Source organism: Trichoderma virens (genome assembly GCF_000170995.1).
Source record: "Trichoderma virens Gv29-8 chromosome Unknown TRIVIscaffold_89, whole genome shotgun sequence".
Taxonomy (NCBI): domain Eukaryota; kingdom Fungi; phylum Ascomycota; class Sordariomycetes; order Hypocreales; family Hypocreaceae; genus Trichoderma; species Trichoderma virens.
Window position 1 is genome coordinate 1,406,937 of NW_014013660.1, and position 18,489 is coordinate 1,425,425.

The 18,489-nt window shown below is 48.4% G+C and overlaps 6 protein-coding genes across 6 annotated transcripts; 4 read left to right on the forward strand and 2 right to left on the reverse strand.

Annotated features, from left to right (window-relative positions):
- Positions 1-1,304: 1,304 nt before the first annotated feature.
- On the forward strand, positions 1,305-1,822 carry TRIVIDRAFT_41733 (uncharacterized protein; the record flags this gene model as incomplete). The annotated part of the gene is made up of 3 exons (XM_014096064.1): positions 1,305-1,411; positions 1,507-1,678; positions 1,760-1,822. The coding sequence occupies 3 exons, from the start codon at positions 1,305-1,307 to the stop codon at positions 1,820-1,822; spliced, it is 342 nt and encodes a 113-aa protein (XP_013951539.1).
- A 936-nt stretch (positions 1,823-2,758) lies between these two features.
- On the forward strand, positions 2,759-3,247 carry TRIVIDRAFT_9060 (uncharacterized protein; the record flags this gene model as incomplete). Its single annotated transcript, XM_014095625.1, has 1 exon — positions 2,759-3,247. A coding segment is annotated over one exon (489 nt), but the record flags the coding sequence as incomplete, so codon positions are not given.
- A 1,104-nt stretch (positions 3,248-4,351) lies between these two features.
- Positions 4,352-4,995, reverse strand: TRIVIDRAFT_57269 (carbohydrate-binding module family 13 protein; the record flags this gene model as incomplete). The annotated part of the gene is made up of 4 exons (XM_014096065.1): positions 4,352-4,481; positions 4,548-4,650; positions 4,728-4,831; positions 4,895-4,995. 4 exons carry the CDS (start codon positions 4,993-4,995, stop codon positions 4,352-4,354), a joined length of 438 nt encoding a protein of 145 aa, XP_013951540.1.
- A 4,109-nt stretch (positions 4,996-9,104) lies between these two features.
- On the forward strand, positions 9,105-10,082 carry TRIVIDRAFT_41882 (carbohydrate esterase family 1 protein; the record flags this gene model as incomplete). Its single annotated transcript, XM_014096066.1, has 2 exons — positions 9,105-9,443; positions 9,504-10,082. The coding sequence occupies 2 exons, from the start codon at positions 9,105-9,107 to the stop codon at positions 10,080-10,082; spliced, it is 918 nt and encodes a 305-aa protein (XP_013951541.1).
- Positions 10,083-10,857: 775 nt separating this feature from the next.
- Positions 10,858-12,604, forward strand: TRIVIDRAFT_195286 (uncharacterized protein; the record flags this gene model as incomplete). The annotated part of the gene is made up of 4 exons (XM_014096067.1): positions 10,858-10,924; positions 11,183-11,296; positions 11,355-11,452; positions 11,522-12,604. 4 exons carry the CDS (start codon positions 10,858-10,860, stop codon positions 12,602-12,604), a joined length of 1,362 nt encoding a protein of 453 aa, XP_013951542.1.
- A 686-nt stretch (positions 12,605-13,290) lies between these two features.
- TRIVIDRAFT_205942 (uncharacterized protein) lies at positions 13,291-18,104 on the reverse strand (the record flags this gene model as incomplete). Its single annotated transcript, XM_014096068.1, has 7 exons — positions 13,291-14,194; positions 14,291-15,357; positions 15,406-15,864; positions 15,919-16,274; positions 16,371-16,722; positions 16,864-17,723; positions 17,831-18,104. 7 exons carry the CDS (start codon positions 18,102-18,104, stop codon positions 13,291-13,293), a joined length of 4,272 nt encoding a protein of 1,423 aa, XP_013951543.1.
- Positions 18,105-18,489: the final 385 nt, after the last annotated feature.

Below are 18,489 nucleotides of genomic sequence, written 5' to 3' on the forward strand. Positions count from 1 at the left end.
GCTGCTGCAGACGCAGGGGCCGATTCATGTGTGTAGTAGCGCTAATTTAAGATGCACAGGTGGTGAATTGCCTAAGCCGGTAACAATGCTCAAGAAGCTCGACAGAAGAGAAAAAAGGAACAACAGAGGGAAACAAAGAGGAAGGGAAATGCTGCGCCAGGGACCGATCCGGCACAGCGCGCCGAGCCCGCTAAACCGACACGGGCATAGATGCTGGGGCTTATTTCCCCTGAAAGATGGAGACGCGCGGTATTGGGTACCTATGGCTGCGCGGCCGGCGATGCGGGGAGATCAAGTAGAGGGTACGCGGGAATACCAGGAATCATGAAGTGTCTGGTGCTACTGTAGTCTAGCAGTAATTCGATCCCGGCATCAATCTTAGTCTTGATTGCTGCTTGTAAATTGAGTCCAGGTATCGAGTACAAGTGGGCACAGAAGACCAGCGTTTTGAAACGGTCACTTCACGTTAATCAATGATAGGGAGTTCTTGGGGCTTTGAACCCACCCGTTAACCGATTCTCTGCAAGCATGCCGGGTTATCCATTTCGCAATCAAACCAGCATCATCACTGCGCCTCCGCAGGTGATCCAAGCCCAAGAGAGCAGCTGTCAACGGTTGAGTCGGCAGCACTCGCGAGTTGCTTTCGGCAATGCCATTTGTCCAAGTTGTGGCAACAGAGGCACAGTTCAGGAAGCTCCAAGGCCGGGACCCCCTGAACCGAAATGTCTTATAATAGGCACATTGATCCATACTACATAGTACAGTATCCTCACTCGATAGTACATCCATACTAGTAGACGAAGAACCACTCACAAGCCGGGCCCATGGATTAGGTGATATAGTGGTTCCTCAATCTTAAGACCGTACCAATCCTTATAGGAGATACTGGGATACTACTGTACCTAAGCAATCGGGTGGTCGCCACCAGCAACAACAAGCATTGAACACGGCACTCTGTGATCCGACTCGGCATGGCGATCCGAATCGGCGTGAAAATGACAGGAAAAAGAAACAATTGGCCCAAAATGAAATGTCGAGAGAATCCAGCATCATTTTTCTAGAGCAGCGCAAACATGATGCGCGTGTACATGTGCGGATAGATAAGGTATCTTTAGTACTTATCCCATGTCGTTCCAAGCATTTGCCGTCGAAATTATACCAAGACACAAAATATCGGCAATTCGTCGGCTAAACGCCGCCCGCTTGGCATCATCAAACTTTGGCTAGGTAGATCCCGAGATTTCAATATCGCAACAATTCCCACAGAACAGGTTCGGCCGCTCGCCCAAACAAACGCTGCCAACATGTCAATGTTCCGGGCCAAGAAGCTCGACCTGGGCTGCTTCGTCAAGGCCCGCACAATCCGCGACCACACCAAGCGCAAGGTCTTTGAGGAACACGAGGCCGAGAGGTAGCTAAAACTCCATGTCTTTTTTTATCAAACCCCAAACCCTTGGTCGTGCGCAGTGGCTAATCATTGCCTTCTTCTTCTTCTTCTATTTTTAGACAAGCTCTTCGCTACGTGATCCGCAATACGACTCTGCCGCCCCGAGTTCGTGCCACTGCTCAACTGCAGCTGTCGCAGATGCACTGCTACACCCGGCCCACGCAGATTCGCAACCGCTGTATAATGGGAGGCCAGGGGCGTGGTGTGCTGAGGGCGTTTAAGATGACAAGAGTGCGTACTCGAGTTGATTTGTCTGGTTGTGGTGCTGAGCTGGTCGATCCCATAAGCTGACATTGTTTTCTTTCCTTGCAGTTCAATTTCCGTATGGAGGCCATGGCAGGGAACCTTCCTGGAGTGAAGAGAGCAAGCTGGTAGATGTGGAACTTACGACTCAAAATCATGATTATGTGACTCAACTGTATAAATCTGTGTACGATATCACGGGTCTCTGGTAGACGCAACTTTGGGCGACGGAGATGAGAGGGATATAAAATAAGGCAACTCTTTTCATCAACCAACCAATTCCAAGGAACCATCTACATCCGGGCGTGATTCTGTACGTGTGTGTATTTGGGCCTAGAAGAAAATACCTATGAACATGTGAGCACTTCCGGTGGTGACAGAGCAGGTTCCTGTTCACGGCGTCTGCAAGTCATCTGTTCATGGTCATTATTCAACTTCAGCATCTTACTAGTTGAACAGCCTCTCTTGACACTATTGGATACTGCCAAGTACCCGAGGTATTTAAGTGGTTTTTGTGCCTAATGGCTGCCTAGGTACCTAGTAGTATCTGCCTGCCTATTAATTGTTGTCGAGTCACTAGAGTCAAGTGTCAGTGTCAACCTGGGGTATATATGGTATAGGTAGAGAGAACTACCCTAGATACAACCCGTGGACTTCAAAAAGATGTCACCTGTCTAATCCAGGCGAGCAGTAATGGAAGCTTTCACATATTACATAGAGTAATTACTTCACTTTTGCGCCGTCGTTGATACTTGTATTTCACAAATGTATCAGCAAGTACTGCCGAAATTATTCAGATGAGCACCACGAAAAGGTACGTAGCGCAGATTTGGCACAAGTGAAGCCAAAATAATCGAGGCTGCAGACATGTGGCGTTCCCCACTTCGCCCCCAGGCTGCATCATTCTAATCTTCATTTTTTGTTTGTTTTCATTTGCAGCGGCCCTGATCTTGCAATTCATCTTCACCTTTGCCATTTTGCGCTCTACCGACCCAACTGCAACTATTTTCAATCTCACGACCGTCATTCAATCGCAAGAATCCGATTATCCGATAACGAGTCGCAACCATGGGTGGCGGTGATTTGAACTTGAAAAAGTCCTTCCATCCCGGTCTGCGGCGGAATCAGCAGGCCGTCTACGAAGAAGAACAAAAGGCTCTCGCCGAGCGCAAGCGCACCCAGCAGCGCATCAATGAGATCAAGGAGGAGCGCGCAAAGGAGGAGATCCAGAGACAGCTGGAAGCTGCGGGAGGCACCAAGAGGGTTGATCGCGTCGACTGGATGTACCAGGGCCCTACCGATGGCCAGGCTGGTACAACGGAGGAGACAGAGGCCTACCTGCTGGGCAAGAGGAGAATCGACAACCTCATCAAGGGCACCGACCACAAGAAACTCGAAAAGGCTGCTGGACAGGACAGCTTCATTGCGCTGCAGAACGCAAATAGCGCGCGCGACACAGCAGCCAAGATCCGCGACGATCCTTTGCTGGCCATCAAGCGCCAGGAACAAGCCGCATACGAGGCTATGATGAACGACCCCATTCGACGCCGCCAGCTCCTCTCATCCATGGGCATCGATGACGGCAAGAAAAAGGATAGGGATGGAGACGAACATGGACGGAAACGTCGCAGACATCGGAGCAGAGACCGTGACGACGACCGGCATTCACGGCGTCGGCGCCGCTCGTATTCCAGATCTCGCAGCCCACAACGACGACGTCATCATCGAGACGATAATTCGGAATCTGGAGAGCGCCACCACAGCTACAGAGAAAGGCGCCGCGACCGCTCGAAAGACAGAGAGTCCGCTCCTAGTCGCCGAAGAGAAGCATCGCAAGAACGCGAGGCAAGAGAACGTGGAAACGACTCATACCGAAACCGCGATGGTAGCCGCGACCGCCGATACCGACACTCCGATTCCAACGGCAGAGGAGACCGTCCGCGCAGGCGCTCTCCAGCACACGCTCGTTCCCACAAGGAGCGCGACGACGCTAGGCAAGAGGAACAGCGGGCGGAAGAACAGGCGCGGAAGCTGGCTGCAATGCAGTCGGCTGCATCTGAGCTTGACCAGGATCGAGAGACACGGTTGGCGGCTCTAGAAGAGCGAGAACGTGCCGCTAGAGATGCTGATGACAGAGCTCGTGAGCGAGGAGGAGATCGAGGCTTTGTCAACGGCTTGCATCGGAAAGCGATGAATATGGATAATCGAAGCAGACGCGGATATGCGAGGGACCAAGATTAGTAATAGTGCATTTAATGATATTGGCGCATGGATATATACGGACGGGATGATTCTAATATGAGGAGAAGCAATTGCATTGTATTGGCGGTTGGATGAGGATATCACCTGGCGTTTTGGATTGGCAAATGGCAGTACTAATGATACACGATGACTCAACACTTTTTCCACACTGGAGCATCATATCACAAGCATGGTCATTTTGTGGCTATTGGCAGCAACTGTGATGTCTTGCCGCGTTTTTCTTCCAAATTTCTTCTTCATTGAGGGCGCAGTAAAACTAATCAAATGCAACTTAAGCTGTAAACGAGTGGAAGTGTTGATGTAAATGAGCGGAGATGTTCACATCTCAATCTTGAGCATGCCAGAATAAAAACCCCCAATATCCCCTCAATGGCAGATAGTCATCACGAGATGCTTTCTTTACACCTCCGTGAAGGTAAACTGCTGGTTCGAGCCTCCGTGGTACGTATAGACGAGGATGGGGGTCAAGTCCGCCTGGTTGCTGCCAGACACGTCGAGGACCTTGTTGGGATACGCCACATTGCGAATGCTGTATCAACAGTGAGATGGAATGACACAAACCCAAATATACAGGGCCAAGGCAAAATCAACTTACACCCAGGAGTCGCCTTTGGCGGTAGCCTTTACAATCTTCCAACGGCTAACGCTGTTACACTCAGGGGCCAGCTTGGAGGCTCGGGCCGTGGCATCGTCTCCATCTAAGGTTGGACAAAAGGAGTAAGCAAAATTGTGGAGGGTATACTTAAAATCTAGTGCTGGAGAACGGGAGACATACTCGGAGCCGTGATATAAGTGTTGGTGGCAACAGATTGGATGCTGTATTCCTCGTGGGTAATGCGGACAATGCGCCACTGCTGGTTTTTGCCGCCGTGGGTTTGGCTTTGGAGAATTGGCAGTTAGTTCTTGTTGCAAAGAATTTGGTACTGAAGAGACGAGACTTACTATTCAATGACGCGGCCGGTGGGCTCGGATGCCTCAAGGTCAACGGCCTTGTGGCTAGCGAGAGTGGTGTACATGTGGTAAGTTCCTTCGGCAAAAGACATTTTGATGGAGTTAGCGATGGTAGAATATTCTTGATGAAAAGCTATTTGCTGTGATTGACTTGGTGACTGTGATGATGATTGTGATTCTGATGGGGGAGGAATATCCTCTTACTTTATAGACCTTTTGCTTTGTTAGAGGCCATGTTCATAATTGCTTGCTTCATTGTTTTTACGTCAAAGATTCTCCCATCTTGTTTCGAATATGACACATTGTACGCTGATTGATTCTCGCCCAGACTCTCTGCAACTTGATGCTATTGGCGAATAAGATATCCGATATTCAAGGTCTCCTTGGCTGGCCATCTGGGGTATCATCCAGCCAGCCACTTGTTCACGGATCGGGATGGGACGGCTGAGAGAATGCGGGGATGGGACCTGAAATGACCAAGGCCATCAAGGGACTTGAATTGATGTTCCGCAAATTAGCAAAGAGTTATTGCGTGCTTGAGACAGATCATCGTTCAAGGCCTTGTGTTGATGCGAATTGATGCGAATTGGGCTGTTCAACAAGGCGTACACAACGCTTCTCTACGAAGTGAGGTTGAGCGTCTCCCGCAATACTCAGCGAGTTACGCTGGATGAATTGATAGCCTAGATCAATTAATGACTTTCATATACTAATGAGATTCTTGATTTCTCTCCATTGGTTGTCCGACAGGTTCACTACGACAAAATGTATAGGGGTGGAGAGCTCAACAACTAATTTTTCAATACTCCTCTTATGATGATGAAAAAATGACCGAAGTCATGTTTTCTGGCGACGAATTGAAGCCTAACCAAACCAGTAGACGATATCCGACCGTGGAACCGCTTTTGTGTCCTGAATTTCCCCTCATTTTAAGAGCCGTGAGTTACACCTAGCAAGCCACAGATGCAGGGCGAAAGCAATACTTATGTATATTTCAGCTAAGCCAGTTTTCCCATATATGACTGAGGGATTTGAAGTGACACACTCTTACTCAGCTCGGTGGAAGCGCCGTTACACACCTGTGTCGTATAGATTGATGCATTTTCGCTCTGCATATGTTGTGGTGAATGATTGGAAAACCCCTTTCATGGCTCCAAGTCATGAATTGTCGGAATGGATGTGATTGGCTACCTACAGTCTCCAGCCTCTGTTGCCCAATTTTCCAGCTGTTCTCAGGTGTCTATGATAGACTCGTATAGTCTTCAAGTATTATTTCCCTTGTGCCGTTGAGAGTTGCGGCAGCTGCTTTTAATCCAACCTTACATTATGGTGAGGTTTGTAACCAAGGCTGAGAGCGCAAGAATGTCTAGGTATGCTAAAAAGCGAACTCGAGGCCGACGGCTTTAAAAGGGAGCGATCTGCAGGACATCGCTGCCTGGCAATGAGAACATGCTTGACTAGGTAAGCCCGCAAATATTACGTCCGTTTGAATTTAAATGTCGTTTCTGTAGCACAGCATTTGAGTGCGCATACGATACGTGGCTGGGTGTAAGGGTCGCCGTATGATACGAGGATGGGGTCTTGTTCTAGTAGTGAGTGCTTCCTATGTTGCTCAACCATGTTAATTATCCCTTCAAGGAGCGCTGATATGTCCTTGCGTCGTCTTCCATTGCCCATTAATTGCAGAGAGGAGGGCATGATAATAGAAGGGTACTACATAGTACTGACAAACTGGTCATTGTTAGCACTCAAGGACTGAGAAAGCGATATCTCTTTTTTGTCAATATTAATTCGGCCAAGTTTTGACCATCTATGCACAATAACCTGTGGCTAAGTCGTTAACAAGACTAATGATATCTAGGCAAAACAATTCAGCGACAGGGAATAGCTTAATCGAGCAGGTATACTTCTCCTTGTATCAACACATGAAGTTGGTACTTCAGGTAGTCGAGTATGTTCTGCTCTAGCGCTTTGTCTCAGTTAATAGACTAGTACGAAGCAGGTGCAAGAGGCAACGTTTTATGAAGTAGAGAGAGGTATGGAATTGAATGCATGTAGAGATGCCACGATCAATCTAAACCGGTACGAGCTAACCGGTAGCTGATCACGACGCGGTTTACTCCGCGATCAGATTTCCTGTTCATGAAGACTTTAGGCATTATTATCAAGTTCATTCATCAGCTGGTCTTACAATTGTCGCTACAGATTACAGTACAGGAGTCTTCTCAAACAGTCCGTCGGATGAATGCTTCCCCGTCGTGGAGCATACTATGGGATATGTCGTCATACACATTTCTCTGGCCTCGAGAAATGTGACGAGAATGCAAGTGGATACTCAAGTCCGCTAACAGTTTACGGTTTCGGGATTTCTCGTGTCGACTCCTCTCAACCAGGCAATTTCGGTGCCATCATATGGAGAGAGGTGCAATAGCTATGTCTAGTGACTGCCTGTTGGGCGCTCTGAGATGGGCACAGAGCCTGATGCTATGAATATATATAGCCTTGCTCAAAAGCATGATGAGCAGTTGCGGAATTCGCGTTATTAACTGTTGGGGGCAGGGCAGGAGGTGGGGATTTCGAGGGTTTGCGAGAATATTTCAGGTAAACTCTTCATAATACTATGGCCGAATAGGTAGCTCGATAGAAATAATTTGTCTTGAGCCCCATGATCAATACGTATTCCCCAATTGTTGTGAAACTAGCCAAACCGCCATGTCTGGCCGACTGTTGTTCTCAGGCATTGGCTTGACTAAGTATAGAAAGACAGACTAAAACTTGCGGGCAACAGCTGGCAGAAGAATTGACTTGGGAAGGATGTGCTTTGCAACTTACATGTACGGGGACGCCTATGATTCGCTAAAATTTCCCATATACCATGTCTTTGAGATACAGGGTGTCACCGCTCCTCCTCCTCTTCTTATCAGTACTTGTAATTCGTACCTATAGGCATATTGCTCTGCTGTTCTCCAGAACCACCCCTTACGGACATTTTAGGTTGTTCGGTGCCTAGGTTAAAGTTACCTGCTGGATGGAGGTAGCAACAGATCAGCCCGAAGTGGAGAGCACCATGAGGATTTAAAGTCCGGCCCTGGTAACTCACGCGAGTCGAAATAGCCGGCTTGGCACGCAACGGCAGGGGCGATTAGGCTTCCAGAAAGCTTTGATTTGCTGTTCCCTAGACATACACCTCTCCCCAACGGTTGGTTTGATGCCATGCAGTGATCGGTTGCAGTATGGATCAAAGGACAGGCGGGGGAGCCCTGTTATGATTGCTCTGCTTCGCATGAATTTACTTTAGCAGAATATTCCTCCACAGCGGCCGAAAGAAGGCTTTGATTAGATGCAGGCAAGGATGATATTAGGAGTTGGAACGCTCTCCAGAAAATATTATCAATGTTGATCTACTGTTGCACGGCACCTTCATGGCATGATGGGTCGGACACAGAACGAGCTTGATATAAGCATATTATGTACATTTAAAGGCGCGCTAAAATCACTCAAGTGGCAGTTACAATATTTTCGGCATAAACTCGTTGGGTTAATTCCTACTCCGAGTGTGGGTTGAGCCTCGTGTTGTAGCTGGACTAGTAGCACATTGGATACTGGCCCTGTTGCTGACGGTGCTCGTTTATGTATGGGCAATCTGATGATGTCCAGTGTCTACAATAAAAATAGAACACTTATTGAGTAATATATTCAAAATGGAGCATGTAGGCAGCATTATTCAAACTGAGATTGAGAGATTTGAAAGAATATCCGTCGCTAACCAGGGATGGTGAATAGACAGTAGCCTAGTGCAGTTGTTGAACTCTGGGAGGCCCCTTTAGTCTTGAACTTGAACCGGGCATTATACCTGTATACGAATCTACCTATGTTCATTTATGGTAAGTGCGGAACTACGTCGGCGATGCCAAGCATCCAAGAGCGCACATAACGTCGGCAAAAGCCCGCTGATCTCGGAGGCGTTCCTCGTGCCACTTGTATACCGCGCTATAGTTTCAAGGATCTGATAATGTGATTAACAAGAAGCTCTTTGTTTTTTGAGTGGAAAGGATATGGAACCGCTCCAAGTATACAGGTAGTAATCATGGCAATCCCCACTGATTAAATGTATAAGTATCTAGTCATTGCGTCTCGTTTTAGACTGAGTTTCTCAAGGAGTGTGCTAAAGGAACACATTGATTAGCTTTCATTCTTCACCATGTTGTTTTCTTCTTACATCCAAGCTATCGCGGCTGTTGCTGGCCTCATTGGATCCGCCAATGGTGCTGCCATCGGTGTTGAGAAGCGTGCTTCAGCAGGCTGCTCGAGGACCCACGACTGGGCTGGCACAACTCGGGAGTTTAGTTTTGAAAGCAGCGGTGGGACTCGAAGCTACTTGATCCATCTTCCTGCCAGCTACAAACCAGGCTCCCCTAAGCCTTTAATTATCGCCTATCACGGCTCTGGTGACAATATGGCAAATTTTGAGACTACAACCCGATTCTCTGATCCATCTGTCAACCCTAACATGATTGTTGTTTACCCAGCTGGCATCAATGTTAATCTATCACATCTTGTATCCGATAGTGATGCTTAGATCGTACTAATAAAATTACAGGGAAACTGGCAAGGGCCAACCTATGCGACCCCTGGCGTTAGTGACAAGATTTTCACCACCGATCTTGTCAACCGAATCAAGGACAACTACTGCGTTGACGAGGCCCGCGTGTACGCTACCGGACACTCCAACGGCGGTGGCTTTGTTAATACTCTTGCCTGCAGCCCCGACCACGGTGGCCAGTTTGCTGCCTTTGCTCCGGTCTCAGGCGCCTTTTACACCGATGTCACCGGAAACGACAACTGCCACCCAGCTCGATCCCCCTTGCCCATGTTTGAGACTCATGGAACTGCTGATACAACCATTCCATACAACCCAACGGGTCCTGGACGTGGCGGACCTCTCCCGTCTATTCCCGACTGGCTTTCACGATGGGCTGGCCGCAACCAGTGCACCACTTCTGCAACTACTGACATCGCCTCTGGTGTCCACGATACTAGGTGGAAGTGTGCGGGCATTGACAGTTTGCTACGACATGTCAAGATTGACGGAACGGGCCACGCCTGGCCAGGCAAGGGTTCAAAGATTGACATCTCGCCCCAGGTTATCCAGTTCCTTTCCGTTAACTTTAAGCCGTAAATTTTTGCTGTACTTGGGGGAATATAAGGCGAATTCAAATGTATATGTTCAAAGACCAAGATAAATTGTATATAGGTCCATATTCCTACATCCCCATTCAGATCTCCAGGGGACTCGCCACTCACACGTGATTGTATCAATCTACAGGTATTTATAGCTGTTTCTTCCCACATCTTCCTGTCTTCAATCTTTTCATGTTTCAACTCTCAAGTCCCTCGATATTCTTGTGTAGCTATTACCCGGCAGCTGGTAATGCAGAGCTTATATCGAGTTCGCTCTACGTTTCTTTACCTCAATACATTGTCGATGACACCATGATATAATTGCTGACATAGCCGCTTTCAATGAGATGATGTAACCTTATTTGGATTTCCTAGCAGTCTTCTCTCTGATCACCTATCTATTGCCGGCAAAGCGCTTTGGGGTCTTTAGGATGGTTATTGACAATATCCTGACTTGGTGAAATCGAGATCTGAACTCAATTGGGCACTCTGTGTAGAAATTGCGAAGGTACCTCTCGACGCATTAGCACTTCAATTCTACCGTATTTGGATGTTAATCTTGGCGCCGAGTGGGTTCTATGTACGCTCAATCACGGTAATGGCAAGGTAAAGATCCCCGGACAACCGCTGGAAATATCTGGAGAAATGGATTGAGTTCTGCGCTTGGCTGGCACAGTGGAGTCTGCGTCCTCTAAACGACGTCTTCATTCGTGGACAATCGACAGACCCACCGTGTAAGCTGTGGGTTTTGACACGCAGGGCGCAGAGCCGAGATGTCAATTGATGCAGCGAATCGCTGTCAACGCCACCGAGCCATTGGAAGCGGCTATAATGCCCAATGTTCCTGAATTTCGAGATTCTCTTTTCTGATATCAATCTCATAGCATCCTTCTGTCTTATTGACTCCCAGAAACACCCGTAAACTGCCGCGTTTTGCAAGGAATTGAGCGTGTCTAGCCAGAGCCATGGCAGCGGAATCGCCATCCATCGAACTAAAAGAAGCCCCGCCAAAGAGAATCACAGAGATATCAGCTAATGCTCCGAGACAAGAATCCGCTGAAAGCAACTACAACTCAGACCAGGCAATCGTTTCTGGAGATGATGAAAGCCCTCCCAGTGGCACGGCAGAATTCTCACTGCCGCCTGTTGATAGGGGAAAGGATGCCTGGCTTTTCTTAGCAGCTTGCTTCGTCTTGGAAGCGTTGGTATGGGGTGAGTGAGGAATCGTCCCTCACCATGCTGGGACAGTTGTGTCTAAATAAACTAATAGGATTTCCCTTCTCGTTCGGTGTGTTTCAGGACTACTATCGAACGCACGAACCGTTTGCTGGGTCATCGAAGACTGCCGTAATTGGCACTACCGCAATGGTAATTCTTTACTTATACCAGCGAACTGATCGCAAGGTAAATAGACTAACAACCGTTGGTATCAAATAGGGTATCATGTATCTCGATATTCCAATCATCATGGCTGTCCAGCGTATATATCCAAAACCGACTCGTTACGCGCCCGTTGCCGGTCTTCTATTCTTATGCCTTGCCCTCGCCATCTCTTCGTTTTCCCAAAATGTCACCCATCTCATCTTGACCCAGGGGGTCCTCTACGCCATCGGTGGCTCCATCTGTTACTGTCCTTGCATGCTATACATGGACGAATGGTTCGTTAAGCGTAAGGGCTTCGCTTTTGGCCTAATGTGGGCCGGAACTGGGTTAGGTGGCTTTACTATTCCTCTCCTTCTTGAATTGTTTCTCAACAAGTACGGGTTCAGAACCACATTACGGATATGGGCTCTCGCCGTGTTCATCTTGTCTGCACCATTGGTGTGGTTCATTAAGCCGCGACTACCTTTTTCTGCCACCGCCCACTACAGACCTTTTAACCTTAAGTTTCTGGTAAATCGGGTATTTGGCCTGTATCAGCTCACTAACATTGTGCAAGGGGTTGGGTACTTTCTTCCGGGTATTTATCTGCCAACATACGCACGGGTATATCTCGGTGCTGGCGACTTTCCATCGGCTTTGACACTTTTGGTCTTGAATGTCGGTTCTGTTATAGGTTGTGTTGCTATGGGTACCTTGACTGATCGTCTGCATGTAACGACGTGTCTCGGAATAGCGACCCTCGGCACTGCCATTGGTACATTTTTCCTTTGGGGACTAGGCAGCAACTTGGCTTCGCTCTACGTATTCTGTTTCGTCTATGGTATGTTTGCTGGATGTTATACCTCATCATGGCCCGGCGTTATGAAGCATATTTCCTCTATAGGCGCCGGATCAAGAGAAGAGAGCGGCGGGAGCTCTTACGATCCTCTCATGGTAGTCGGTTTGCTATCCGCTGGGCGTGGTATTGGCAATGTTATCTCGGGGCCGTTAAGTGGTGCGTTATTAAAGGGAATGCCGTGGCAAGGACAAGCTGCCGCTGGCTACGGCAGTGGGTATGGAACACTGATAGCGTTTACTGGAGCAACGGCTGTTGTTGGAGGCGGCAGCTATATGTTTCGAAGGATTGGATGGATGTAGTGATTCTCATTAAAAGCCTTTGATATTAATATAGCGTACTATTCCATCTCGTGATCTCGAGGTTAAAGTGAGAGGATGACTCCCTCCAAGCATTCTCGGATAATCCTCCTTCACATGGTCACTAATACTATTGAAGGCTATTGCATTTTTGCTGCCATTCCGAAGGAATAGAACACTGCAAAAGAAATCCTTGGTGCTTTTTGTCCCGAAAAGCAATCAAGGCACTGTCCTACTTCGTGATCTCAAGGTGAATGCCCGTTCAAGCGTGATTCACTGCTTCACCTCGTGATGTCGGGTGAATGTCCCGCATGCAAGCCCATCTTTATCAATTCATTACTAATAGCTCTCCCTTTCTATATATTCTTCTTTATTTTAAGAGTGACTATTCAGCACGCTACGTCTGCTACTCAGTATACCATTCTTAAATTTAAATCGACCTGGGTAGTAATAATAGCATATATTAGAGGGATATATGGACAGTAGCAGATGGTAGCGATAGTAGCAGATGGTAGCGATAGTAGCAGATGGTAGCAATAGTAGCAGATACTCCAGGAAGTGAATAGAACTTTTGGTATTACCTACAGTAGAAACAAGTTATAGAAGTCCTGCCCCGAATTTCCAGTCCCAAATGAGCGCCTCTGAGAGGCATCGAAAAATGAAATATATCCCTCCCAATAGCCAAGTTCCTACTCTCCATCTCCCTGGTTGCTTAGGGGCGCATCAGCAGTGGCGTCTTCATCTTCAACAACCTCCTCCGTATTATCTGAGCTTTCCTCGAGGGTAAAATCGGCATTCGTGGTCTGCTGGCGCTCTTTGACCCTTTGGCTAAAAAATTTGGCCTTCTCGCGCAAAGACTCTCCGTTTTTGACCCCGTGAATGAATTTCTCAAGTTCCATAGCGACTCGGAGTTGGCTCTCATCCATTGTCAGCCATGGCTCTGTCTGCTTCAATTCTACGCTTGCCACGAGTTCCAGAAGCGCGGTGGCTATGTAATCGTCGTTCTCGATCCAGTAAGCCCCCTTTTCTGTGTTTAAGCTGAGTTTGGCCAATGCCGAGCAAGCATATCCAAGCTTGATAGCCTCCTCAGAGTAATAGGCCATAGCCTTTCCATCTCGATCGGCGAGGATAACCCAGGAGTAGCGGTTGAAAGGTTGGTGGAAGTAGGAGCGTATAAGCTCGAATAGCACGATTTCTCGGAGGGTCCCTGTCATCCATCGTGGAAGGTTGGATTCCGCGGACAATTGACGAGACCATTTTGTCAACAGCATCCTCTCCTGGTAGTCATGAAAAGAATCTTTCACCTTGAGGTTATGCCAAACGACAACCTTCTTTTGACCTAAGCGATGGAGTCGCCCGTGCACTTGCTGGATGGTTTTGGCGTTGAAATGGAAAGTCGCCAGGATGCCAAAGCAACAGGCGTGATGGAGGTTGAGTCCGGTAGACATGATATTGATGTTGGCGATAAAGACTTGAGCGTCCGAGCGAGGATCTGAGAATTTTTGGACAGCCTCGATTTTCGCACTCGGTTTGTCCGAAGAACGAACCGTCAGCGATTTGAAACCGGCCATTAAAAGCGCGCTGTACATCATCCTAGAGAGGAGAGAAAAGTCAGCATGCGGAAGTCTGGAATGAGGTGAAGGATTGAGTGTAAAAGGCATAGTGGAACTGATCTTTCATGTCACTTACTGTTGAATCCACGGCGTGTCTACATAGATGAGAACGCGCTCTTTCCTCTCGTGAACGTAGCGGTGGCATAACTCAATCGTTCGTGCCAGCACAGGGCTTGTGGCAGTAAGCCAGTAAATCCAAGCGGCGCGATCTGTCAATGGGAGGACATCTGGATCAAGACAAGTCCTAGTGAAGAAGTAGTCCAATCCTTGGTTATTGTCGAATGAGAGCAATTTCTGAACATGATTCACGCCAACTGTGGGCATTGAATGCTTGGCCGTGCGTTGCTGCAGGCGTTTTGCTTGCGTATCTGTCAGACCCCCGGAGTCGCGCAACAAGCGGAGGGTATTGGCGATTGCATCAGGTTCCCCGCCGAAAATCTCCTCAACGTTCGAATACAAGATGTGCGAATTGCGCCAATCATATGCCACTAGAACACCTTGCCTGTATGCACCAAAGTTCAGTGAGCCTTCTTGTGCACCGCTTGGCGGCACATTCTGGCTTGGAGTGAAGTTCTGAGTTGTGTTCGATGGGCCGGCCACAAAGATTCTGGCTGCTATGTTACGACCGTGTTCTTGAACAAGTGGCCGACGCGCGGGGTCATAACTGAGCTCCTCAGTTATTATTGTCATGGGCATAAGATCTGCTGCTGGGAAGCAAACTTGTCCATCTGGCAGAATGAGGCGTGATCGTTGGGTGCGGTGGAGTGACACCATTCCCAGGACCACTGACATTACCTTTTGTCCGAATGCACTGGACCACTCAGCTTGGCGACCAGCTCTCTCGACCAGAGTTGGGTTTATTTGCCATATTTTCACTCCCGTGCGCTTGTAAAACTCTTGCATTTGTGTCCATCCCTCGGATGGGCAGGATTTCAAAAACTTCTCGGTGAAGATACCCTTGGTCTCCTTGCCGTTGGGCCAAGTGTTGTTGATGTTCGGATCATAGTTTTCTTCCCATAAACCCTGAGTGTAGCCTATGCCGATATCGCCGTTTGGGGGGGTCTCGATATCCAATTTGGACCAGATAAGTGACAGTGGGGAGATAATATCGTGTAGAGATCCCATTAAGGGAGTTCCCGTGACCTAAACGAGGTGACTCCAGTTGATAAGACGAAAACAATTGTTAAATACGCCATCGACGCGTCGTGCGGTATGTGCCTCATCCACGATGAGGAACCCCCATTTAACATCCCCAAGGGCTGGGCGTACGAGGTTGTATTCAACCAAATACCCATCGGGAAGTGCGCGTTCGTGGCCCTTCAAGAAATGCAACCTTTTGTTCTTGAGTTCCAAGTCACCTTTATGATACTTCCGAAGTTTGGGAGTGGTTTCAGGACGTCTGGCCTGAAAGGCGAGCATCTCAGCAGGAGTATAGTAGTCTGAATCAGAGTCCGAACTGTCGCCGTTGCAATCTGCCCTAAGAGCGTCATCTACCTCGGTAGAATCAATGGGTGGAGGGGTCATGGTTTTGGGACGTTTGGCGGTAGGTCCCTTCTCCTTTCGTTCAAGGAAAATGAAACGGCGTTCGGTACGTGAAACCTCACGGCAATGGAGAGTGTTGTAAGTTGTCATGATGACTATTCGAGCGGTCTATGGAATAGTCAGCATATGATAGCACAAGAAAGCGATCAGATGGGTAGCTACCTGGGGGTCACTATTCGACAATTTGCGGAGAACTTGTAGGAATTCATTCTTCTCGAGAATTGTGGCAGAGTCGAATTTGCGCGATTGACTCTTGGAGGCATAATACATCAAAACCTTCAGGCCAGGAAAGTTGGCTTTCATCTCTGCATGTGTTTGATGAATAATGCTGGGGGGGTTCACCACCAATGTCGGGAAAAAAATGTCGCGGTTGTTGTCGTCATGCAAGATTTTGAATTTGGCCTCTAGTTCACGAGCTCGGCATTCGATCATGGAGATGAAGACTTTAGTCTTGCCCAAGCCCATCTCGTTGCTGAGAAGAATGTGACCGATCGTATCTAGCTTCTGGAAAATGACACCTAGATCTGGGCTCAATAGTCAGCGGGTGATGTGCGAAGGGGAGTGTACTCGGGCCCAGGTGAGAAATGACCACTCGAATTGCGGAAAGCACATACCTGCTACTTGATGTGGCTTGAGTGGTTGAAACCCTTGATCAGGATAAAGCTCGAGAGATGGGTATGGCTTGATTCCGAAGCGAGAGCAAACTGCGTTGATGTCTGTATCCTCGGGAGGGGGATGGCCATTGAAGACAGTCTCCAAGGCGTATGAGCGCAAGAGTGCGTCATTCAATCCTTTCTCATCCTCTGGGTGCAATGCAAGAAATTCTTGTATCACGGTAGAAGCGCTGCCTCGCTCGACAAACTCGATGAGATGTTGGTCTCCGACCAGCGCATTGAAAGATGTGATATGTTCGGAAACACGAGCAAAAACCTGATCCGGGTCGTCCCAGTCAAATCGTTCACGAATCTTGCCAAGCAAAGCCTTCTAGGTCTCCTGCGAGATTGGTTCCAACGACTTATAGAGCGGCTGGTTGTCAGTGAGGTCAGAGCCGTCAGCAGCCAATGTCTCCTGGCGAGTACCGGCACACTCGACAAAGAGATTCTGAACCTCAAGCCACTTATCGAGATTCGGGGGGTAATCAATCTTCTCGCAAGGCGTGAAAGGAATATCTGGGGCGGCAGCTCGCGTGGAGCGTGACTCTGAGGAAGCGGTTGTTGGCGACGGTTGAATCAAACCGGTTTGCAGGACAGGCAAAGGATGTCTGATGAATCGCGCCACAGCTAGCTGAGAGGCACCCTCCTTGCCAGCGGTGTCGTCGGGGATTTGCCGCTCAACATCGTAGTAACCCGAAAACGTGCCGCGAGGCTGAGGCGCACGTTGAGTTTTGAGGCCGGCAGTTCCATTTTGTACCCTTCGATAGATGGCGAGATACACCAAGATAACGGCGCGATGGAGGTCTTCCAGGCTGAACATTCCTGCGACTGTTCGACAATCTCCCCCGTGACCTGGAGGAGTTGGATAGCGTCGTTTGTACTCATCTGTGAGTCGAGTGTATTTGATATCCTTGTGCCACTTGGTGGGAGCGAACAAGAGGATTTGTGCAGCTTGAATAAGAATCGTAGCCGCAGGATCTATTATGTTATCCTCTGCATCCGATGATGAAATCACACCGCGTGTGATTGGTAGAAAGATTGGCACTTTGATTGATTGGATAGTTTGGTCAACGAACCTTTTGAGGGCGCTTTTATGCGTGTACATGTTCATGAGTTCGATAGGTCCAATGAGGAGCTGTAGGCTGGATCCCTCAGGCAACGCGTCGACCCTGGTGCGACTGTTGATATAGAGAGCATCCATGGAATCGGGAAGAGATCCAGACTCTACTGAGTATTCTTGGAATAAGGCCTTGGCAACTTCGACACGGAACTTGGAATGGAGGAGTTTGAGGCCTGCAGGAATGATGTCGGGAACTAAACCAAACGTCAACGTCAGTGAATCCCTCAAAGGCTAGGTAGTGCCCTTCGGGTGAGATATCGAGGAAGAAAGTGTATTCCACTCGGACTGGGGCTAAACTCACCGACTGTATCAACAAAATTGGCGACGCATTTCTCATTGAACCCATGATAGCCAGCCAAGGAAGTGATGTTTTTCGGCTCCGTACTCCACTTTTGAAGCACTTGGACTCCGATTTCGTGTCCGGCTGTGCGCCAAATCTTTGCATTTCGCTGGATTTTGGTCATGTCATCGTCAGGCGTGTGAACAGCCGTGTTGGCAACCTCAAAGTCGGTTGCATCGTCGGCCGTACGCCACGTGTCGAGGTCATCGCATCGGAGAATGGGTGTAAAATCCATGTCCACGAGACTGGCATTCTTCCCGGGTTCAGGTGAGAATTGGCGAGTTATTTAGACCAAGGACGACGGGTAGAGAGGCGAGGAATGAAGAGATGAAAAGGAAGGAGATTGAATTGGGTAAGAAAAGTTCTTTTATAGTACACGGAAAGGAAGAACGTTGGCGCGATCGGTTGGGGTTTTTCCAAATTCCGGTACAAAATTCACTCGGGCGCGAGTGAAATACATATTTGAAGCAATTGATTGATACATTGGAGGTGGTTGATTGACGTATTGATGTACTGGAGTTGGTTGAGAATGCTGTTAGTTGAGGTTTCAATACGTGCCAGCTCGCCGTAGCTTGATCGGGGAAGAGTGGGAACATACGGTGGGCCGAGGTTTGGTATGA